General features: G+C 52.9%; 1 protein-coding gene across 3 annotated transcripts; it reads right to left on the minus strand.

Annotated features, from left to right (window-relative positions):
- Positions 1-853: 853 nt before the first annotated feature.
- On the minus strand, positions 854-23091 carry WDTC1 (WD and tetratricopeptide repeats 1). 3 transcript variants are annotated; one of them, XM_064731487.1, is made up of 16 exons: positions 22940-23091; positions 16767-16905; positions 14389-14472; positions 13376-13422; positions 12135-12246; positions 11534-11721; positions 10962-11144; positions 10585-10679; positions 9393-9508; positions 8271-8346; positions 7580-7676; positions 6108-6281; positions 2633-2868; positions 2093-2261; positions 1538-1730; positions 854-1428 (listed from the first exon to the last, which is right to left on the minus strand). In XM_064731487.1, the coding sequence occupies exons 2-16, from the start codon at positions 16872-16874 to the stop codon at positions 1231-1233; spliced, it is 2076 nt and encodes a 691-aa protein (XP_064587557.1). In that variant the 5' UTR covers positions 16875-16905; positions 22940-23091; the 3' UTR covers positions 854-1230. The 3 variants fall into 3 exon arrangements, with proteins under 3 accessions (XP_064587557.1, XP_064587556.1, XP_064587558.1); XM_064731486.1 differs by having other exon boundaries at positions 22948-23084; XM_064731488.1 differs by lacking the exon at positions 22940-23091 and adding an exon at positions 21690-21858.
- Positions 23092-24810: the final 1719 nt, after the last annotated feature.

The raw sequence follows: 24810 nt of genomic DNA on the forward strand, positions 1-24810 counted from the left end.
GAGACAGCGCAGAGCGGTTCAGATCTCCAGGGGCTCTTTGGTCTTAGTTGATAGTCCTAGAAAAAACAACCTCCAGAGGTGGTTGTAGCACAGCTGTGTAAGATCTGTGGGGTATTTAGTGTTTGGCAACTGCAAGGGGGGAAATGAGGGCTGTGTGTCACAGGAGGGGGAGGAATGGAAGTACAGTGCTGTGTTTCCAGGTGTGCTCCTGGCTGTGCAGCCAGCCAGGGCCTGGGGAGCGGGGACAGGAAGGAGGGTTCCTGAGAGGACCACGAATCCATCTGATGTTACACCACAAAGAGGCAGGAAGGCCCACCTTGGCCAAGACAGAGCAGCTGGCTGCACAAAAATGCTGCTTCTGACAACTCCAGACTGCAGCTGTATCATTCACACGGTGACAACAGCCTCAGCTCCTGCACAGGTGGCATGGAGAGGAGAAAGTGAACACAGCTACACACCTTGGGCAATGGAGAGGTGCTGTCACCCGCCCTTCTCCTCAGCAGCTTTAGCTACACAAGTCCTGGGCCTCTGATGCAGCCTGTGCCCATTGCTGTCACCTCCCTGCACGGGCTCAGGGACCACAGAGGGATTATCAGAACTGGGCAAGCTCGTTCTGCCCCGTGGAGCTGCACACACCCAGTGCCTTCACTGATCCCTCAGCTACGACAGGGGCACAAACCACGCAACCTCCAGCCCTCAATACAGCACAGCTACATCTGCTGACGTGTCTGAGATGGAAGCCAGAAGAAAGATGTTATGGGACAAAACAGGTGTTTCATGGCCAACAGCCATAAACCAGGGGCCTCTAGACAGGCTGGTAGCACAGTCAAGCCTTCAAAATCACTGCAGTAAATTCATTCCATAACCCCTGCCCTAGGTTTGTATTTTATTCAGGAATTTAACATCCCCCCTGCAATGCAGGCAACAGCCCCTGTACCAGATCATACAGCAGCTCTGGAAAAATAATCACCAGTTACACTGCTCACAGACAACTCAAAGACCCCTGTTGGGACTAAATTCCACTAAAGGCAAACCCTGGACTGCACTGCCATGGAAGAGGAGGAGGAGGAGGAGGTGATGGTTTAGAGACGGCCGCTCCTGCCCCTGCCAGCTTGTCCTACCCTGTGCATAGTGCGAAACAGTGCAGTCATTCACCAGAGAAAGTTCAGGACCAAGGAAACTCGGTTCCCTTTCAGCCAAACATTTAGAGGAAGGAGAGGCAGTTCTGTTTTAGCTGGGCCGGCACTGGACCTGCCCCTCTGAGCTGTCTTCGTCGTCTGAGCCTGCAGCCCCAGCGCTGGTCAGTCCCGTGATCCTGTAGCCCATGTTGAGCAGCATCACCTCCAGCGGGTCCGCGTTCATGCGCCGCTGGTTGGCCTGGGAAGCACCTTCCATGTCCACCACCACGCGGCCATTGAGGGTCTCGCTCTGCAGGACACAGGGGACAGCACTCAGCACCACGGAGGGGCTGCTGCAAGGGCGATCCCAGTGGGGAGCGCAGCAGGAAAGAGCATCCAACAACGAGGGCAGCTCTTACCTCCGGCCTGGGGTTCCAGAGCCGCACGACCGGGTCGATGCCGCTGGTGGCCAGGAAGCAGTAGCTGGGATGAGGCTGGAGACAGTTCACAATGGACTCGTCCCCCTGCAGCACACGCACCAGGTTGGTGGTTTCCTTCTCCCAGATGAAGAAGGAGCCGTCGTCGGAGCCGCTGACGATGTACTGGGCGTTGCTAGGGCAGAGGAGCAGAGCCTGGGTCACCCTCCAGAGCCAGGCTCCAGCAGGCTGACAATTCCACACAGCTTCCATCATCAGCAGGCTGACACCCCTCACAGCTGCACATCCAGATAAAGCTCCCCATGCTGGCGCCCTGCACCCCCAGGAGCCCTGTTTTCAATCCCAAATGGATTTCTGAATTGCTAGCCCAACTAGGCCCTCTGTGGATCTGCTCCTCATGCAGCAGCGTGGGAGGAGGGCTCCTGTCAGTTCATCCCAACCCTGTGTCCACGTCATTTTATCAACAGTAACATGGGGCTACTTCCACAGAACAGATCACCCTGCTGCTGCTCTCTCCTGTCCTGCACCCCAGCATACCTGCCAAAGAAATTGGCCTCCTTGATGTCCGTGGTGGTGTTGCAGTGGCCGCAGTACCGGAATTTGTAGTCGTAGCTGCGCTCCCTCAGCACCATCTCGTCCTCAGAGATGGAGTCCTTGCGGCCCGTGGCGCGCAGCCGGATGGGGCCTCCCCCCTTCTTGTCCTCAGCTGCAAGGACAACACATTTCCCTCAGCACCACTGCGGGACTTCTGAGCAAAACAGCCCAGGAGAGCCCAGCAGCCCCAGAGAAGGGTTAAGGACGATTCCAGCAGGAAGCAGGGCTCAGAGCATGAGCTTCCTTCCTTCCAGATTATCTCCTGGCTACATCAGACTCCTTTTATCACACTCTCACTCAAGAGCAAGCCAGGACCAGGCACAAGGAAAGAACAGGCTCAGGCCAGTTTTTGTGCACAGCAACAATCAATCTCTCTCAGAAGTCGGAACTTTACTTCAGAGGGGCAGTTTAAGGAGGAAGGTCCTTGTGTGCTCATTAGATTGCAGTGTAACCTTGGAGAAGCCCAGGAGCAGCAGCACTCACCGTTATCACTCTTGGAGAAGAGGGCAGCATTGATGTCCCTGTCTAGTGCATCGCAGGCACTGCTGTGTGCTTGTTCTGGAAACTTCCCTTTAAAGTCATCCAGACACTCCAGTGCTTCTGCCACGTACTTGAGCTCAAAGAGGCAGCGGGCCAGGCGGAAATGGGCCTTCAGGTGGCAAGGATTTAGGGATATGGCCTTCAAGCAGTCCCTCAGAGCATCGTAATGGTCCCCATCCCTGAGGAAAGCAGAGCGCTGCATTAGCCAGCCCAGGCAGCAACAGCAAACATTTTCCACTGCCGTTTCCCAGCCCTCATTTCCCTCCACAGCTTGTTGTTTCCAGCTCTGCACACAACCCCACACCCCAGGAGCCCGCTAACAGCATTTGCTGTGACTCGGGGGCACCACCTGACCCAGCCCAGCCTCCCCAAGGGCTCGGCAGACGCCCACAGGCAGCTCTGGGATGTGACCACACCAGGCTGCCCCGCCAGCCCTGACCTGCCATTTTAAACGCGAGAGCAGAGCTCCCTGCTGCAGCACATTTCGGGAAGTCCTTTGAAGATGGAGGATGCAGCAGCCCTCTGGCCAGGCAGCAGAGCCCTCCCGTGCCAGGCGGGCTCCCTGTCACAGCTCAATCGTGCCCCTGTGTGGACACACGGCACAGCTCGGCCCAGCCCCGCCAGGACCTCACACACAAAGGGACGAACGTCTCAGGCAGGAGCCTTTTCTACCTTCACAGGAAAAACCGGTGGCGTTTTAGAAGTGATTGTTAGAGCAGATGGACTGTTGTGGGTTTTGTGTCCTGTTCACAGCCTGAGCTCAGCGCTGGGGCAGTGGGGCTGGCAATGAGGCTGTCTGCCTGTGCTCTGCAGCAGCAGGACTGGTTGGGCCCTGTGTGGTGCCCAGCTCAGCCTGGCAGGGCAGACACACCTGGGGTGCCAGCACTGACCTCAGCTGCTCTGACACCTGCCCAAAGCTGCCTGAACAGAGTGCCACGGCTCCATTTGATGGCTAATAACAGTAATAATAATGATAATGTTTCATAGTAACCTACATGCCCCACTGTGACTGGCAGTGTCCAAGGCTGGCTGGACAGTGCTTGGAGCAGCCTGGGATAGTGGAAGGTGCCCCTGCCCATGACAGGGAATGGAATGAGATGGGCTTTAAGGGCCCTTCCAACCCAAACCATTCCAGGGTTCTGTGCACTGCACCTACCAAGGTCCAAAACACTGCCAAGGAGAGGATAATTCACAGAGCAACAATTTGAGATCACATGAAAGCTCTGTCAGGGAAGCACAGGAAGGCTCAGGCTGGAAGGGACCACTGGAGGTCATGCAGGAACCTTCCCTGCACAATCAGGGCTCCCTACAGCACATTCCTCAGGATTGTGGACAGTTTTTGAGTATCTCCAGTAAAGGAGACTCCAAACCCTCTGTGGGCAGCCTGTCCCAGTGCTCTGTGACCCTCACAGAAAGCATCTCCTCCTCATGCACAGGTGAACAGGGAAGAGGTGTCCCAGTGTGTGGCCTTATTAAGGGGAGCTCCAAATCCTGCAGGAGAATGTTCTGCAAACCAGGCACCCTGCACTCCCTCCTGCCCAGCCCTGCCCATGAGATGTGCAGCAGGCACATGGCTCTGCAGGGCTGCCAGGGTTAATTCAGGACATGCAGCAATGGGCCATTTTCACTCGGAGAAAAAGGGAATGCGAGCTACCTGTTATGATGACAGGTGTCACACACTTGTACACCTGACTGGGCTTTTCAGCTGCTTTGCCACCCTCAAACATTCTTCAAGCTCAACTACCAGCGCTGGCAGCCCAACAGACTGGAGTGAGAATGGACCTGGTGGGATGTAAAGCAGGCTCTGCCTTCTCCCTTTGTTACAGGATTGACTCAGCTTGTGCAAAACCAGAAATCAGCTCAGAGCTGCCAACGTGGACTGCTGAAAGCAATCCAGAGGGGGATGCAGTTGGCTTTTAGGAGCAAAATTTCAAAGGACAGCCTTAGAAGTGCTGGAAAATATGAGCAGCATCTTAAGGGAGATGAACAAGGAGAGGTTAGGAAATTACAGACCTTCCTTTTCTCTTGCTCTCTTATTCAGAGAATGAGGCCAAAGCAGAACCTGCAGGGTTCTGAGGGTGGCCTGTACCTGCTCCTGCTCCAGACATCAAGAACACCCCAGAGACACATGGTGGTTCAGCCTGGGTCACTGTCTGCCTCTGCCCCTGCTCAGTGCCATCCCAGCCACCTTCCCCACACTCCACAAACTGTTCCTAGCAGCAAAGTGCCCCTTTCCTGCACCTGGAAGGTATCACCTCAGTGCTATTTAAATCCTACCCCCTGCATGCCACAGAAACCCACTGTGTGTGTTTTCCACATCCTCCTGCTACCCAAAACTGTGGCAGAGCAGTAGCTGACACACTGAAAGGTTCAGATGTGCCAACACCCTTCGGGAAAAACGATTCCTATAAGAAAAATGTCATTCATGAGATCAGCACTCAGCTTCTGTGTTCCATCCCTTAATCCCAACCTATTGTTCTTCTCCTTCTGAACACTGAGGTCTTTTTGAGGCAGCTCCCAAATCTCTGCTATTGCAAAACAGCCAGTAGGCCAGTTACCAACAGTCACAACAACTGCTGGCTGCTCTTTATCTTGGCAAGAAGAGAGGAGAATTCATACTGGGGATTTCAGCAGGGAGAGGAGAAGGATATCCTCACAAAGCAAATGGAGATGAAGGACCACAGCTATTTTAAATATGTTAATGGCAAGTCATGGTACTCAGTCTTACTCTGCTCAAGGGGACAGGCACTAAAATAACTCAGCTGTATCTTGCAGATGCAGCCCTGGCCACTGGTCAGAGCAGACATTACCTACTGCAGAGGCTGACAGGGTGTTTTGCAACCAGCAGGGCAGAATCCTCTGCAGACTGCAAGGATCTGCCACCTCCCCAGAGCCCTCCCAGAGGTTTGTTTCCAGTCCAGGGAGTGTGGGTTAACTGGGGTAACACAGGAACCATCAGGTCTGGGTGTCTGCAGTGTGAGGCACTTGGATAAAGCAGCAGCAAAGCCACCCCAGCAGCTCTAAAACAACCTCCTGTCATGGGATGTTACAAAGCACAGTCACCATTACGTCATGTGTTGACAGCAGATTTAAGAGCCCTTCTTTAATGCAAATCAGAACCACCCAAAGAAACACAGACACCCTCGGAGACATCCAGAGTGCTGTGAATCAGATGTGGAATTTGGGTCTCTTTTTCAACAGGAAAGGAGCAGGGTTTCACCCAGCACATCAGTAGGTGACACACTGGGCTGCTTCCCAGCTGTGCCTCCCCAGAACTTGTCCAGCACAGACTGATTTGCCACCCCTTGGTGCCAGAGGTGCCCAGCTGTGTTTCAGCCTGATACCCCCAACCCCCAGAGGGACAGCAGGGCCCTGACCAGGTGTCCCTGCAGTCCCCTGCAGTGGCACTGCCCCTTACCACTTGCGCTTCATGTAGGCAGCAGCTCTGTTCCCATAGAGCATGGCATTGTTGGGGGCCTTCTGCACAGCCTTGCTGTACAGCTGGATGGCCTGTGTCCACAGCTGGCACGCAAAGGCCTCGTTGGCTTGCTGCTTGATCCTCTCCAGGTACGGGGGCAACTCCACCTGGGGGCTGCAGGGAACAAGGGAGCGGCACAGGTGAGTTGTACATCCTTCACTCCAGGTCACAGTCTGCAGAGCTTAGCTCCAGCTTAGCCAATGTTTGTTAAACTTCCTAACAAAAGGTTCAGGAAAAGGCAGAAGGGATTCTGGACCTGAAGAACTGGAGTTTAAGAGGAAAGTTTGGCGTTGACCACAGAATCCCAGAATAATCTGGTTGCAAGAGAATTTAAAGCCCATCCAGTTCCACCCCCTGTCATGGGCAGGGACACCTTCCACTACCCCAGGGTGCTCCAAGCCCTGTCCAACCTGGCCTTGGGCACTGCCAGGGCATCCAGAGCTTCTCTGGGCACTCTGTGCCAGCCCTCCCACCCTCTGGCAGTCTCACTACATCACTGTGACCATCATTTGACCGTTTCCCATTTTTCTTCATCTACAGAGACACACTCCAAATCGAGCACTGGATATTTTAAGCATCAGACTTCACCAATGGGTCTTTGTTTCGACTGCATAAACAACGTTCCCAGAGCTCTTTTAGCAATGCACAACAATGCACATGCAGAAGCATCTGAGCTCACCAGGCCCATGCTCCACCACCCAAAATTCCAGCCCTGTTCCTGCTGCCGCGGTGGAGGGGCCATCTAGAGGAGAGGAGCTGAAACAGTCCCCAAAGTGACTCTGGAGGAACCCAGACTACCCATATATGGTATTAAGTAAGTGTCTTGACTTTGAACCAAGTCTCATCAGCTGGAAGAAAAACAGCCACCAAGATGTGCTGCTGCTCCTTCACCCCAAATGCATTTTGTTTTAAGGAAAGAAATCAGCAGGAGCAATAGAAGAGGCTCCATCCAGTCCTGGCTCCCATGCTAGGAATGGCAGTAGTGTTCCAGTGTTGCCACAGAACAATTCTGGCTGCCTCAGTTCAGTTTGCAGCAGGCAAGTGCCCAAAAAACGGCAGAGGGAAGAAGCAGGGTTCCTTCACCTGCCAGCCTCTGCCACTATCAACACACAGATCCTGCAGGCCAGGAAGCAACACCACTCAGGACACTTTGATTCCAGGCCTGAAAAATCATTTCTTAGTTTTGTCCACCTTAATTCATCATAAGAGGAAAAATCCTCCCAGGATGCTCTTGCCTGGTCTGACTCCTGCTCACAGCCCAGGCACGAGCGGCCAACACAGCCCCAAGGACAGAGGCCATCGGGCAATCCAGGAACAGGCGTGCAGTTCACAGCTCTGTGGCAGCCCCTCGCCCTGTGGGAGGCACAGGACAAGGCCATGGAACCCCCCAGGAGGGGCAGCTGTGCCCTCACCTGACGTGTGCCCTGCCCTCGGCCAGGCGGAAGCCGTTGCTGTGGAGATGGATCCCATTGGACACTCCATTGGTTGAGGTTTTGCCATTCTGCACTTCTGAGGGTTAGAAAAAGACATATACAACCATGCTAAGTATCAGTGGAGATTACACAAACTCAGGGTTTATTTTACAGCAGGACCAACCCAGCATGACAGCCCCATTCAGAGCAGAAACAAAACTTCCATGATTCCACCTGCTCCAGCCACCTGGATTAGATTTGTCCTCTTTATTGACAAATCTCTGCAGTGTCCTTGGCAATATGATTCTAGATCAGAAAACCAGACACACACACAGAACTAACTGCTAAGGGAAATGCCTTAGACTGATTTCAGGCCATGGTTAGAATATCATGGAATCCTGGAATGGTCTGGGAGGAAACCAGGACCTCAACCACTCAACAGTCTGCTTAATCCTTGAGCACAGCCTTAGGCACTCCCAATTCACACATCCCCCTCTCCACAGGTCACTTCTGCCCTCGTGTTTTGTCCCACTGCAGAAGGACTTTGCCACCAGGGTATGCACTGCACTGCAGAAGCAGCCCAGCAGCACCCACACCCTGCTTCATTCTCCTCCTGCACCCTGAAAATGAATTTGTGCACTACAGAACTCCCCTGTGCTGCTCGCTCCCTTTGTGACAGCATCACACTTACCCCCTGAAGTGTGGCACTTCTTTGGGAGGAGAAAAGTGTATGGTCGCTGTTTGTATGTCAGATCAAACAAATAGACCTGAGGAAAGGAAAAAAGAGCATGAGACAAGTCTGCAAAACAGAGATGCTCAAGTCAGAAATAAAAGAGGTCTCAGTAGGTACACAGTTCCGTGTTTGTGTTTGCTATTTCCAATTTTCTCACTGGGAATTGTTTTTATAGAGGGACACACAAGGGATGGCAGCAGTAACTGGGGTGTGTCCCAGTCCAGCCCAGTTCAGAGAACAACACTGAGAAACAGGAACCTGATCTTACTCCACACCTGCAGAGTTTAAAAGATGACCTGACCACTGACCAACCTGCTCAGAAAGCTTCATATTTCAATTAAGCAACTAAGGTATTTCAATTAACACCATGATAATGAAGAAACCAAACACCTATTGACAGAAAAGAGGTGAGGCACCGAGGAAAAGTCTTTCTAAGATGAAACCAGTATTTCCCAAGAAACTGCCAGGGCAGCTCTGTGAAATCCTAATTTACAGCTGTACTGGGACAGGAATGGACAGCCCAGGCCAGACCACAGCTCACCCTCTCCTAAAGGGAGCGAGTGTGAGAAAGAGCTGGAGAGGACAAGCACAGTGCAACCTGCCCACAAGCAAAGGTCCTGTTTAATCCACGCTGATTAATGCTGTCAGGAGGATTTTCTCATTCCATTGATAGGCTTTACAAAAGATCCATGAATAACACCCAGAGCTTAAAATTAAAGCAATCAATATTCCAGGTGAAGGCCTTTGCTTCTCCAGGTTCTTATTCACTACATTCTATTACAGAAGCAGTTTGATGTTTCAAGAATGAGTTATGAAATCCTTTCTAGGTCAACAAAGGTCAGTTTCAGAACTGGTTTTGTTTATTTTCTTTCCCCTCTTCCGGAGAGTGAAATGTGAATTGGAAAACCACAACAGAACGTGGTTTAACTTTGATCAGTGACAGCGTAACAAATATATCCCTAATCCCAAGCATTTAGTCTGAATTAATCAGAGTACAGTTTAAAACCCATCACATCACCCACAGAGAAGTTGCTGTAGCTGTTTCCAACAGCACACAGCAATGTCCGGTGACCCCCTTACCTGCTCCCCGCCCATGTTGACCAGGAGCTCGGTGCCATCGGGGCTGAAGGTGACGTACGTGGCCACCAGGACCCTCAGCCTGTTGTTGTAGTCTGGGAGCTTCACTGGGAGGTGCCCTGGGGAGAGGACAAGTTCACAATTATTGGCTTAACTCTCAGTGTTGTTGTCTCTGTCCTAGCCCAGCTGCTCCCTTCCAAAGGGCAAAGCCATGGAGCACAAGCACCTACAGGATCTTCCATTTCCCGCTGTTTATGGGATCCTTCCACAGGGAACCAGAACATGCACAGGTGCCTTTTCACCTGGGTATTGATGCCCCATCTCTGCAAGGGTCCAGGGCCTGGCTGGATGGGGCTTGGAGCAACCTGCTCTAGTGGAAGGTGTCCCTGCCCATGGAGCAAGGTGTGTTTTAAGGTCCCTTCCAACCCAAACCATTCTGTGATTCCATCATTCCAATTTTGCACAGCCACCCCACATAACTGCCTTGCTAATAATGAGCCTCCAGAACCCAGCAAATCTCAGTTTTGGGGATTCTCTAGGATTTGGCTTTTGTGATTTGTGGCCATCTGCAAATGCCTCCATCCTCAACCTCCTAATTAGGTTTCCTTAATAAAGCCCTCAGCACAAGGAAACCAAAGCTCCTAAATATTCAGCTCACACACAGGTTCTGTTCTTCAGACAGCAGATGTGTTGCATGACCAATTCAGGGGACCTGAGGAATCCTCTAGTGGGAACCATCAGGAGCAGGACTGTCAGAACTGGTCTGCTGAACATGCTGGTCTGAGATATTGTAAAACAAAAAAACCAACCCAAATATTTTGGGGTAAAACATAGTAAATTATGAGCACTGGAGAAAAATGTCATCTAGATTGCTTATATACTGCATCACTGATTCTTTATCTGCAGGATGAGGACAAGTCACTTCTGTGCCAAAAAAATTTTGAACTGGGACCAGTTCCAGGAAAGCCTATAGAGCCCAGGTTATACGCAATCCTTCACTTTCCAGCAGGAGTGACAAGAACACATTTATGCTGGACAAACAGCAGCAAGGCTGGCTCACCTCCCCAGTGGAATAACCTGCAATTCCACGGGACATCCCACGGAAGAGGTGCCCTGGGCAGGGGTTTGTGTGTGATGGGTGACTCTGTGTCTGCACAGTGAAGCCCCCGGGTGACCCCTGGAGCAGGGCCCGTACCTGCCACGTAGTACTGAGCTGCCCCGTCCGGGAGGGGCTTCTGCCGGTCACAGAACGTGTGCACGCCAGCTGAGGGGCTCTGCTTCATGCTTTTCCTGCAGACAGAGCAACAGCCTCATGGGAACCACAGCACTCCGCTGCTGCAAGCCCCGTCTGCGCTGGCTTTTCTTGCCCACCCACGAGGACACAGCTGCCCACACAGCCATGGGGTCACCAGCCTCACACGTCCCTGGTGCACTCAGCCAAAAGACTTTGGGTGACAGAAAAAGCTGAGTGAAACTTCCCAGAAAGAGGAGAGAGAGTGCTGGGTCCCTGCAGGTCCCTCCTCCCGCCAGATGCCAGCCCCAGGAGGCTGCCCCAGGGCCAGGTGCTGTTACCTGTGGTTGTGGATCATGCGGATGTCGTAGAGCCGCACAAAGGGCCCGCTGGCCCCCACGGCCAGGTAATTGTTGTCCTGGGGGTTCACCGTCAGGCACTTGGCCTCCACCAGCTGCCCACAGTACTCAGTCAGGTCTATCAGCACCTCGGAGCGTTTGCTGTTCTCCCGCAGGTCGTACTGCCTGCAAAGGGGTGGCAGTGAGGCACACACACCACGGGCTAACAGAAGCAGCAGCAGAGACTCGTGCAATGTCCTGAGCTGGGACAGCACTCACTAGGCCTTGGTACCAGGATAATCATTAAAAGCAGATCTACAATGTGCACAGATTTATTCAAGCTCCAAATCAAACTCCCAAGTCATGACCTGTTCCTTTCCTGGCCTCCCTTTCCAGCAGTGAGGAAAATGGAGGAGCTGAGGAGAGTATTTATGACTCTACAAGACAAACCTTTCCAGTTTTAGGAAAGGGAGAGATGAGCTGAAGCTGTTCAGTACAGAGACAGCCTCTCTTCAGGTCTGTGCCCAGCACACATTGTGATGGTTCCCAACACCAAACCAACAGGAATTCTGTACCTGATTAAGCCATCTTCTGCTGCACTCCAGAAGGTGTTTGGCCACATGGGCGCCGTGGCAATGCGCTTCACTCTGTTGGTGTGATCTCCAAACATGTGCACGGTCTCCTTGACAGTCAGGTCATGGACGTGCACCTTGGAGTCTGCAGCTCCCGTGATGAGGATCCGATCCCCCGAGTGCGGCAGGAACTGCGGCAGAGGGAAGGGACACTGAGCCTGCACAGCACTGGGGCTGCTCACAGGGACACCCTGGCACTCACAGAGCAGGAACTCTGCTCCAGGAACCTGGGCTAACCCAGGGGATTCCCTATTACACAGGTCAGCATGCACACTCAAGAGTCACCAGCTACAGCAGGACTGAGAGTGGCTTCATCACACATCCCAGTCTGCTACAGCCATTTCCTTCCAATTCACTGAGAGAATAAGCCTGGGATCTCCATAAACTAACTTCAACATTAGATTTAATCCTTTTCCCCATAATTAGAAATATTTAACTTTTTAGGGGGAAACTGTTTGCAGGAAAATGTTTCCTAGCAAGGATTTATCCTTTTACTGCTCAGGTTGCTGTTTCTGTTAGCTGCTCATTCCTTCTGAGCACATACCTTGACAGAAAAGATGTTTGCAGTGTGTCCTGTGTGCATAGAAAGGAGTTTCTTGTGGTGAAGAGGATCCCACACAATGGTATGCTGGTCATCAGAGCCAGAGGCCAACAAGCTGAAAGGAACAGGAGACAAATATGCACCATGAATTGTTCTGCTCCACACCGTGCCCGGATCTGTGGAGCTGTTTGACCACAGACATCCATTAAGGTAATTCAGTCCTAACCAGCCCATTTCCTCTCTTCCCCCAGCTCTCTGTTCTTGCTGCTCACCGTGCATCCATCCCTCCAGCCAGGTCTAGGAGCTAAAGCAGACAAAAAGCAATTCCACAGAAAGCACAGCTGACTGAAAGCTCTCACCCACACTGAGATGGGAAAACAGGAGTGCTTGGTCAACAGCAGAATGCAGGGCCTCCACCTCCCCACTACCTGGCTGCGTTAACTGCTCCACACCAGCTCTGAAGCCCAGCCAAGGCATCCACTCCCAGGCTCCAGGGGTGCCCAGGCAGCCCCAGGGCTCGTGGGGTGAACCACAAACTGCTTTTAAAGGCATTGCAAGGTGCTCTTGGGCTTGTCCATCCATCTGCATCTGGACCAAAGGAATCTGACATCTGCAACTCTCAGCTCTTTTAAACTCAGCCATTCTCTTTCAAGCACATGAAATTTTCACTGGTAAATAATCCTGAAGAGTATCAGAGGGCAGACCTTGGACATTGTAAGAGGCATGTGCAGAAATACCCACTCTTCCTCCAATCCACTCATTTCTCACACAGAAACTCTTCATTCCACTTGGTCACTGGAAGCTGCTCTTTAGTGCCCCTCTAAAATTGCAGAGGGGTGGATTCTCCACCTCCTTCCCCTGGATATCTGTCCCCCAGCAGCAGCTTTGAACAGCGTGGTGAAGGGGGTGGGGAAATGTCACCACCAGCTGGGCAAATCCTAAAGATCCATTATAATCCATAATACCACTTAAGAGAAGAGAAGCAGCCTTCAATCGCCACTTCTTAGTCTGACCATTTCCCTTCTGAACTCACTAAAGGGGCATTTCTAATAATATCCAGATATATTTAACAAAATAAAGCTTCTTTTGAAGCGTGAGCTCTACTACAGCTCAGAATCTGAGCTTGAGCTCCACTTTACTAGAAATGGGAAGCAGCTGCTTATGATAACATGACCTACATCCTCCTCTTGGGAAAACCTGGGGTTGTGGCTTTGCTGATTCCCCAAATGAAGCCACATACTTACTCTCCTTTTTCATTCCATTCCAGACAGTTGACACACCCAGAGTGACCCTGAGGGAAGGAGGCAAGGGAAGATGGCATTAGTCAAACTTCAGATGTATCAAACAGAGCTGTCCTGAGACAAGGACACACTGAGCTCCTCACAAATAACTTCTTCCAATAAAAGCAGGGGTTTTTTTTATTCCAGCCCTGAAAAGAGCTCCACACACTTGGTAGATAAGCACCTCCAGAAAAGACAGACATGCTAGAGCAGTTGGGGTAGAAGAGGCAAAATGAAACAAATGGAAAAAGGTAGTGTTGAATAAAATGGCAGTTTAGTCTCAGAGGCTACAGCCGAAATCAGGCTGCACACACGGAAAGGTGACTTTGCTTCCAAAGCCCTTGGCTAGGCTGACAAATTACATGTACAGGCACTCTGGGAACACAGGGAAAATGCACTTTTGATAGCTCTGTTAGAAGCACCTTGCTGCTGGGTGACTACATCATCCATCTTCATCCACATTAACCAACGACTGCACCAGGAAGTGGGGGAGTGTTGAGCACCATTTGATGTGGGAGATGTGACTCAAAAGGGGGACAAAATAACCCTTTTCTCCCCCAAACCAAGATAATTGATGTGTTAGAGGTTGCCTCAGTTGGGTGGAGCAGGGTGTTGAGGGTCTGACCCCCAGATGGGGCTGTTCACTTAAAATTTCAATGATCCCTGTGGGTCCCTTCCAACTCAGAATATTCTGTATAATCTTAATCTTTGCTAAGGTATGTCAGAGTGCATTACAATCTGCTCCTTAGGGATCCCATTAGAGCTGAGCACATTGAACAGCTGACAATTGTCTTCTTCAGGCATCAGTGCTGAGATGAGGTGGTGCCCACCCTGTTAAAGGTTCTCCTCCAGGTGCACCAGGCAGCGCAGAAAGCTCCTGGCTCTGATGCAGTTTGGGGGACCTGATAAACCAGAGCAGCTCATGCCCTCCTGCAGCAAGGAGCCCCCCAGGAGCTGGTTCCCCCCTGCACACCCACCTGCAGCTCAGCCTCCAGCCCCAGGCGGCGGATGAAGGGGTCGGTGACGTGGTAGTGGCGCTCGAAGCCCAGCGCTCCCCTCTCCTGCAGGGGCACAAAGGGAGCATGAGCACACTGAGCACGGCACACAGACACTCCTCCTGCCCCTTCAAAGAGCATTCATCAGCTTTAAAAACCACACCAGGTACTGGGGGGTCCACAGGTCCTGGGCTGTAGTAGGGAGTCACAGAATCCCAGAATGGTTTGGGTGGGAAGGGAGCTCAAAGCCCCTCCAGTGCCACCCCTGCCGTGGCAGGGACACCTCCCACTGTCCCAGGCTGCTCCCAGCCCTGTCCAGCCTGGCCCTGGGCACTGCCAGGGATCCAGGGGCAGCCACAGCTGCTCTGGGCACCTTTGCCAGGGCCTGACCACCCTCACAGGAAAGAATTCATTCCCAATATCCCACTGTTCTCCTTCAGTTCAAGGCCATTCCCCCCTGTCCCATCACTACACATCCGTGTGACAAGTCCCTCTCCAGCCTTCCACTCCTCTGAACATCTCCAGGTGGGCAAATCTTAATCCTTGCCCCTGAACTGATTTAAAATGCTGTGTAAGTCGGTGCAAGGCTCCAGCTGAGGAGCCAGAACCAGCTCTGGGAGGCCCACACCAAGGCAGAGTGAGCTGACCCTACCTGGGGCCTGAAGCAGAAGACAGAGAAGAACTTGGGAATGGCTGCTACTATCCCTTGGCAAGGATTTCAGCAGGACCTCCGTGCTGAGCTGCCCAGGAGAGCTGTGCCACTGCAGAGCCTGTCCCGAGGCAGCAGCAGCAGCAGCACGGGGTGAGGAGCTGCAGTGGAACTGGCCAGCTGCCCTCAGGGATGGGCTGCTCCTCAGGCAGGAGCAGAGCTGCAGCGCACAGCCTGTTCCAGAGGGATGGCAACAGCTGCCACAGAACTGCGTCAGTACAAATGAAGGTGAAGGAAAGCAGGACAGTTGTTTCCCCTGTGATCTCACAGGGCTCACAGATGCATCAGCAGATGGCTCTGATGAAAGAAGGCCAACTGCAGAGGCAGCAATGAAGGAGAGAGAATGCCAGTCAGATTTTGGATGGAGCATCTAAATGGAGATTCTTCCCTAGGACTTGACTCAGTGTGGTCTCACTCCATGCTACACTTGTCAACTTAATCCTTTGTCACCAGCATTTAGAGATGGGAACCCCAATGTCAAAATCACCCTGGTGGTGCCCAAAACACCACCCCGGTGGTGCTCAGAGCCCATCAGCAGTCCCAGAGCACACACAGAAGTGCTGAATTCCCATCCCAGCCCAATGCTCAGTAATGAACTCCACACACCAAAAGCTATTTGAAGACAGAATGGAGACAGACATAAAAGGATTGGAGGCAAAACAAACCAGGCTTTTTGTAGGAGCTTCCATGACAGACTTCAAAGCCCTTGATGTACTTTTGTGGAGAGCATTCCTGCAGCACTGCAAGGCCCATGCAAGGTGCTGCAGGTGTAATTCTGTGCTGCTGCAGCCCCAGTGGCTTTGTGAGGGCTCTGGGGTAGGATACTGCTTTTCCTACAAGGAACTGCCTGACTTAGCAATCCTCCCAAGGTCACAGTCACAGTCTGACAGAGCAGACAGACTGAGACAGTCCCAGGCTAGGGCTCAAACCACAGAACCAGCCCTTCCTTGTTAGGGCAGCAAAACAAATCTCTGCACATGGATTGAATTACAAGCTTATAACCGAGTTTGGTACCAAACTGCAAAGTGAGCACTCGAGCTCCCAGTTCCTTATTCTGGCCACTCACAGATCCCTTTCCTGAATGCTGATTATCAGCAAAGCTGCAAATGATTTCAGGCCTCCGAGTCCCAGCAATAATTGCCTATTGTGTCTGCTGCAGCCAGTCCTTTCACGTTGATATTCCACCAAAGCAGCCATCAGATGACTGATCCCACCACTGCACAAGTTTTTTTTTTTCCCTACACAAAGGAAGCAACACAGCACTCTCTAAAGAAAAGGAGACAGAGAGGCTGTGACAGAGATCATTAGCTTTACTACAGTCAGAAATACCTCTGATGGCAAGATCACACGGGGAGAACACAGAAAGCAGAGAGGGAAGCTGGCTAAGGGCCTTTGTGGCGCCCAAACACAAGCAGCTCCATTTCTCTCTTCAACTCAGAAGGAACAGAGCTGCTGATGGCAAACCAGCCCAGGGAGAGGAACTGTGCTCCTGCCATGCCAGACTTCATCCCAGCTCTCCATTAAGGACAGTGGCAGGTCCTGTGTGTTTGTTCTCCTAAGCTCCTTACAGGGCTTATCAATATGTAAGTAACAGAGATCTGGTGCCCAAGCAGAGGCAGCACCAGGAGCTTCCTCCAAGGCTCACACCTACCTTGATCTGCCTGTGGATGATGTCTCTGGTGATGTTGGCCTTTGCCATCTTCTTGCAGTGGGGCAGACCAAGAGAAGCAGTGGCAAGAGCTGCAGTGCATCCAAGCATGCCAGGATCCACGCTGAGGGTGCTCAGTTACCTGCAGGACACGGGGACACGGCAGGGACACCGCGCGTTAGGCACTCACCACGGCCCAGCTCCAGAAACACGGGGGGCTGACGGCTGGGAAACCGGGAACGGGGCCGGGAAACCGGGAACGGGGCCGGGAAACCGGGAACGGGGCCGGGACGAACGGCGGAACGGACGGGCGGAACCGGGAACGGCGGAACCGGGGAACGGGGCCGGGAAACCGGGGAAACGGGGCCGGAACCGGGGAAACGGCGGAACCGGGGAACGGGGCCGGGAACCGGGGAACGGGGCCGGGAACACCGGGGGACGGGGCCGGAACCGGAACGGCTGGAAACCGGGACGGGCCGGGACCGGGACAGCCGGGAACGGGACAGGCCGGGACACCGGGAATAAAGGCTCCCGAAGAAACTCAGGAAAGGAACAAAGGAAGAATAAACGTCTGACTCAAGGCCGTTCCCCGTTTGTGGAGAAATTCAGGATGAGCGGAATTCCAGGACTGTATCAGCCTGGAAAATCCATGTTTCTGTCCCAGCAGAGCAGTCTCCTGTCCCAGGCTTCCCTCCCACCATTCCATGACCACTCATGGCCAATGCCATGTTTCCCAAACTCTACAACCAACAAAGTGAATAAACACAGCACCGATGCTTTTGGCCACATCTTCTCTCCCATTTACTACACTGGATTATCAGCAGAACACCCCTAAAATATCCAAAAGGGCATAAACATTCCTTGGAAATCACAACATGAGGTCACAACTGAACACCTAATTACCTCAGCAAGAGAAAAGAGGTGACCAGTTAAAACTGAACTTCCAGGAGAAATTAAGAGTTTTGCACACTCTTAATGGAGTTTAATGTACTAACCTAAATAGCTGAAACCCCATGGAATTAGCTACTTCTGCTAATAAAATATTCAAATTGCAGAGTGATGGTCCCAACCCTGAGCTGGACAGGCTGCCTAGAAAAGGATCAGTCAGTCCCTGAGAAATGCTGCAATTCCCCCAGTTTCCACCCCACCGCCTGGCCCATTCAGACATTTCTACAGTTCTCTTTAAAACATCAAAAAGAATAAAAATGAAATTTCAAACACCCATTTTGTCCTATGTAACCTTCTAGTTTTAAAACATTTCCAAGCAGAACAAGCCAAAAATTTTCCTCTTCTAAATGAGGAAATGCTGATTCATTGAAACCAGAGCATTTCACAGAAACACTGCAACAAACAGGAGTCCTGGCAACCCTCATCTGGTTCTCTGCTGCCACAGGAGGGCTCCCAGTGGCCCTCCTGTCCCACCCTGTGGGATTTCTTGTGCCCCTCTTTGAGAGGGGATTTGGCTCTTGGGACCCCACCATGCCAGTGCCAGGCAGGCTGTCACCTCCCCACTGACAAACACCCCAGTGCTCTTTTGGGAGTATTTTTGTCACATCTCCCACCTCTAGTTATGGCTAATTTCTAATCAGCTCCTTTCTCTCCCAACAGCACCAAACAACCTCAAGGACACACGTGGGAAAATGCACGAGCATGGAAAGATCCACATCTCCCATACACAGCCATAAATAACCCACACCAGGAGGCCAATCTGGAGCTAAATAAGTCACTGCAAAACCATTAATACCCCAAAACCCCTCTGTATACACAGAGAGAAGGCACAGCCGAGCCCCCCAAAGCCACCACTCCTTATCAGACTGTTACAAACTCTGCTTTTCAACAGAGCCGCCTCTGTGCAGCATTTCCTACCTTGTGGGACATCCTAACTTTACTGCTGGAAAAATAGAGGCAAGGAAAATCACCCAAGAAATCAGACCTGGGGTAACAGGCTTGGATAAACCCAGTCCAACAGGAATGCAGGAGCCCAAGGTGTCTCTCTTTCCAGGAAAGTGCTTCATTTGGCAACTGGATGCTGCAAAAGGCTCAAAGGTCTCCCAGATTCTGTGCCTTTGCTTGGCCACGAAGGCTCCAAGAGCCTTTCCTCCTTTCCCTTGGCTATTTTTTGTTGCTCAACAGGTATTCCCAACTACAAAGGCTCTGGCAACCTTTAAATTGCCATGGAATCACAGACAAAGGAGTAAGAAGCCCAAATTCTCATTCCAGATCACATTCTGAGCATTAGCCACAATTGATCACAGCCCCCGACTCCCAGTCCCCATGGATATGACAGTGACCTCCTTCAAAAATTAAATAATAATAAACAAATAAAATAAATATTAAGTGTTCTTAACACTAAAGACTATTGACCCCACCACTGTACAGGCAGATCCAGCCTCCAGTTTCAAACTGACCCTGCAATAAAACAAAATCTCCCAAGATTTTTAGATCTCATGCAAAATACACGTAATAAAAATCAGACAAAAATCAACTCTGCCTCCCAATTTCTTAGACACAAAGGCCTCCAAACACAAAGTCCCTCCAAAGAGTCTGTCTTTGTCACCACTAAAGGAATTGGAAACTCCTTGGAAACTTCCACCATGGAAATTGGTAAAGAATGTTCCTCTTTAGGCAAAACCACCGTGCAAATTCTGCTCTAACCCATTCTTGCAGCTTTTAACTAACCCGGCACAAGCAGCCCCTGGTGGAATGAGGGATGGAGTCCCAGAGTGAGGGACACCTCAGGACAGATCTGCACTGCTGCCACCAGGCAGAGACAGCCCCAGCCCTGGCTCTGTGCTCCAGGCCGGCCCAGGGACAGCCCGGGCTGTGGAGGAGCTGCTGCCCTGCACCAAAACCACCCCATGCCATGGCCGTGGCCTCTCTGGGGCTATCCCCTGCATGGCACCAGGGCACCAAGGTTTCTCTGCCACCCTTCAGGGACAGCCTTCCCTCATCCCTCACTGCTCCAGCCTGGAACAGCCCAGACAGGGCCGGAAGCCTGGGGTGCAGCGCCAGCCTCTGCTCCCACTGCACACACAGAGAGTGACTCCCACCTGCAGCTCTGCACTTTCCCCTGCCCTCTGCGGCCACGGCACTGCAGGGCACAAGCGGGGCTTTCGCAAGGCTAAACCCACAGTCAAAAATTAACAAGGCACACATTGCCATGGGCTCCAAACTGGGCAGGCTCTGTTGACACTGACAGCCACTGAAAAGCCCCTTAAGCTCCTGGGAAAGTACACTTCCAAAGGGTACTCCAGGGCATGGAGAGGAACACTCACGCCGAGCCTGCAAACAAAACCTCCACACTGATAACACAAATAATTCCATCAATTTAACATCAAACGCTCCCAACGCAGCCTGGATTTGGGGGATTGCTCCTTGGCTGGATTGTATTTCCCTCTCACAGAACCACCTGAGCGCCTCCCACCCACAGCAACACAGGGGGGCAGAGCCCCAGCCTTGGCACCAGCCCCCTTTGGGAAAGCTCCATCCGCCCCAAGGAGCTCCCAGAGCAGCAGGGCTCCCAAAACCAGCACTTTCTAACAAGCAACTCCATTCCTGACTGCCTGCATGTGCCCAAGTGTCTCAGGCTCCACACTCAAGGTCACTGGAAAAAAGCAGCACTCTGCACACCACAAGCCTCTGGGTACACAGCTCATCCCAAGGGAGGATTCCATAGACCCTTCCCTTCAGCACCTGTAAATTATTTCACCCCTGCAAACACCACTCAGAACCCGCCCTGAGAGGCTTCTTTATCCTCACAACTTATCTCCCTGCCCTCTTTACCTTGACTTTCCAAGAGGTCACAGATCGAATTAAAATACTGTCCCTCATAAGTGTAGATAGCTTTTTTTTTTAAGGAAACCTTTAAAACCAAGAGGGAATGCCCTGGCTAGCAGCAAACACCTGGTTAAAAGAAGGTTTTTCTCAGCTGAAGGAGCTCCCCAGGACAGATGGCTGGAGCAGGGAGCAGGAGAAGGGGTGAGAGGGGAGCCCTGGCAGGGGCAGCACAGGGGAACTCTGGCACACTCGGGGCACTCAGTGCTCACAGCTCAGCCCTCCCACTGCAATCCTGACCCCACGCTGACACACCCACGGGAAAAGGGAACAGAACAGAGAACCCCAGCACCAAGATCCACACGGGCCAGCAGCTCCAGGAGGAGAGGCTGACCCCCTGTCCAAGGAAAGCGGCTGCAGCACACCCAGCAGGGCAGGGAACAGCTCCGGACAGGGGACAGAGAGCAGAGGAGGGAGCAGGGCAGGGTCACACCCAGGAGAGGGAGAGGAATGAGAGAACAGGGCAGCGCCAGGGTGGGAAGGGGAAAGGAGGCAGAAAGCAGGAGCTGTACCTGGCAGGGGTGGCACCAGCAGGAACAGGCTCTGGGGAAATGGGGGCGAGGGGCTGGGGTGGGAGGATGGATAAGGGAGAGATCCCTAAAGGCAGTCAGACTCCTGGGGGAGAAGGGGGTGACACCTTGGGGGAATAAGGGGACAGCAGACAGAGCCTGGGGTGGGGGAAACTGATGGGAAAGACAGGGGTGGGGGAAATGTCAGGAAAGGGAGGCAAGGGGGACAGCGGAGAGGGAAGGGGGCTCGTGGGGATGCAGCTGTCAGGGAAGGGGTTGGGGCCTGCAGGGCAGGCAGCTGACAGGGAAGGGGCTACGGGGGCACGGCTGACAGGGAAGGGGCAAGAGGTGTGTTTCACTGGGGAGGAACGGAGGGCACCGGGGGCAGAGCTGCCAGGGAGCGGGCACCGGGGCCGGCGGACCGACAAGGGGCCCGGCAGATGTAGCTGCGAGAGAAGCGGGTACGGGGCGCAGTTGCCAGGGAAGGGAAGGGGGCACCGGGGGGCGGTGGGCACGGAAGGGCTCGGGGATGGGGGGCTCTGTCAGGGCGGCGGGGCCCGTCCGGCCCGCGGGGGCCCGTTACCTGTCAGGCCTGCCGGGCGCGAGCGCAGCGGGCACCGGAGGCTGCGAGGCTCCATCCATGCGGGGCAGAGCGGGACGCAGCGCAGGGGCCGCGGCGGGGCCCCGGCCGTGCCCGCCGCCCCCGGCCCTCGGTACCCCCGCCAGCTGTCCGGGGCTGCGCTGCGCCCCCCGCCGCCGCCGCGCGCTGCGCATGCGCCACGCCAACTGCGCAACCGCCCCCCCCGCGCGCCGCCGCGCCCCGCCCCGCGCAAATGGCGTAAATCCCGTTCGTGAATGCCACCCCTTCCTGCCCGCCGCCACGCCGGGACTGACAGATCAAGCAGCCAATGGGAAGGGAGGAAACTGACCAGGAGAGATCCGCCAATCGGCGCCGAGGGGGCGGGAGCGTGGCGGCGCGAAGGGGCTGCTGGGAGATGTAGTTAAAGGGAAATGATGGCCGCCCGCTCCCCTGTCCCAAACCTGGGGATTAGAGCCCCAAACCTGAGCTCGGACTGCTCCACAGCGGCCAGAACGGTGAAGGGCCTGCAGGGGAAGCCAGGAAGGCATGAGCTGAGGTCACTCAGTTTGTCCAGCCTGCAGAAGAGGGGGCTCAGGGTCCCGTTCCTGTCCCTGGAAATGTCCCTGTCCCACCCCTGCCATGGTAGAGACACTTTCCACTGTTGCAGGCTGATCCCAGTCCTGTCCAGCCTGACCTTGGGCACTGCCAGGGACCCAGGGGCAGCCACAGCTGCTCTGGGCACCCTGTGCCTGCCCACCCTCATTTCCTTCCCCAAATCCCATCTAAACTTACACTCCACCAGTTAAAGGCTTTTCCTCCTTGTCCTATCTCTCCAGACCCTTTTAAATAATCTCTTTTCCTTGAGCCAGCCCTCGTTGGCTGCTTCAGCTGCTGGGAAGCTGCAGTTGGGTCACCCTGAGGCTCCTCTTGTCCCCACCTGGTCCTGCAGCCTTTGCTCCGGGCACAGGAGCTGAACCCCCTGGTTCTGCAGGGACACCCCAGCACCGTCCGTGCCGGGCTGGCTGAGACCCCCTGACCCTTCGGGATCTCCCCTCCCTGCGGCAGCACCGAGCCCGGCTCTGCTCGGAAAATAAAACTCTGTATAAAACAAAGCGCAAAGAGCCAGGGGGTGGCAGTGTTTGCAAAATCCTTCCCACCCGCCCTGAGGACACCGAGGACAAGCAAGCCCAGTCCCAATCCTCCTAATGAACCCTCCCAAAAAGGGGAGGTGTGTGAAAGAAAGCAAAACTTACCCACTCACCTCCCTATAGTTTATTTCCACAATTCAGCATTCCTGAAGCCTGCTAATAAAGTGCAATGAACAGTTTAAATTTTCATTTGGAACTGAATTCCCTGGCTCCCAGATATTCCCAGCTGCACGGCAGAGGAAAATTCCTGCTTGGTTATTCCAAAAGAAGGAGGAAAAGCCCCTTAAATCAGAGACATCAGGCCCAGGGACTCCTCCTCGCACCTCCAGCCTCATAAATGACAGCTGCAATGATTTGTCTCCATCCTGCAAGTCATTAACCTATTCAGCTGCTGTCAAAGTCCTCTACAGAAGGTAATTGTTAATTGTTGCCTCTGCATCAGTCCAGATTCTAATTAAACAAATAATAACCGGGATCCATCCTCACAAAAGGGTTTTATCTTCTTTTCTCAGATGCCATCTCCATGGGGACCCAAAGCTCCATGCAGAAAATTCAGATGCCCTTGACATGGAAGTTTTCCTTGCTGGTGCAGAGGAAACTGGGCCAGGGGAGCTGGATTTTCTCTCAGGCTGGTGACAGGAGTGCCAGGCTGGGGCCAAGCAGGACTTGCTGGTCCTGTCTGTCAGACCCGGAGTTTGCTGGGGCAGTGTGAAAGCTGGGGAATGCAAACAAGGTGTTCTCCCAGCGGTGCAGCTCCTGCAGGAGAGCCACACCTGGACAGGATCCTCGTGGAACAGGGCTGCGGCTGTCCCAAGGAAAGGTGCAGGGAGCAAGGAATAAACCTGCCTGAGAGCTTGCTCTTTTCACTGTTGAAATTTAAGTCATACAAAAGGTATTTTTAATTATTATTAATTTTAAAAGGCATTTCAATAATGTATTTTAAAATTAATAATAATTTTAAATAATGTATTTTAAAATTAATAATAAATTAAAATTATTTTAAATTATTTTAATAATAATTTTAAAAGTCACCAGTTTCCTGGTGACTTTCCTGTCTCCTTTTCTATCCTCAACCTACACAGAAGAAAAAAGGAAATTCAGTGTAAAACCCCCACAACACGCACACAAAGTTCAATTTCACACCCTGTGCCACAGTTAGGACATCCCAGGGTGCAAATGCAGTTTCATAGACACAGATCTTACCCAGCTTTGTCCTGCAGACACCTGGAGCTGGACAGGGATTTGTCTGCAGGTTAAAACCCTCAGGCCAGAGCAAGGAAATTTCCTCTTGGCCAAGAACCTGCACCAACCCAAGCCCTTTGCAGGGCTGACAGGCTGACAGGCCCTTGTCCAACCAGCAGGAACTGCTGCCAGAGCCCTTCCCTGGGTGCTGCATCCCCTGCAAACCCCCAGCATCCCCACCCCACCACAGCTCTGCTGATCCTGGTGCCAGGAGGGAGCAAAACCCGACCCAGGGATTGCACAGGAGCATTTCCAGCTGTTCTGTACCTGCTCTGCTTCCAGGAACTGCCTCTGGAGGCCAAGCAGCCCCCGGGGCTTTGCCCACATCACCAGCTCAGGCTTCTCACCCAGATATGACTAAGCCCTTCAGAACGAGAAACGCTCAGGGTTTCTTGCCTGATTGCTAAAACAGATTAATCTGGCTGCCCAGCACACGGCCAAACGGAAAAGAGGAATTGACACACCTAGCGTGTTCCTGCTGGGGCTGATGATGTGCTTTAATTGATGGGTCACGTTTGGGGATGATTTTCCACGCCGCTCCCCTCCTGCCCTCCCTATTCCCTGCAGCCTCTGACCACTAGCGCTTTGGGAGGCTTAAATCAAGAGTGTAACTGGTGCAAACCAGCAAACGTCACCTTCAAAGCTCGAGGCTCGGCTGCCACATGCCATGGCAAGGGCCCATGCACTTCTCACAAGAATTAGGGGCTGCAGCTTTACCAAAAGGCCCCTCAGCT

The sequence above is a fragment of the Zonotrichia leucophrys genome, chromosome 23 (genome assembly GCF_028769735.1).
Source record: "Zonotrichia leucophrys gambelii isolate GWCS_2022_RI chromosome 23, RI_Zleu_2.0, whole genome shotgun sequence".
Classification (NCBI taxonomy): domain Eukaryota; kingdom Metazoa; phylum Chordata; class Aves; order Passeriformes; family Passerellidae; genus Zonotrichia; species Zonotrichia leucophrys.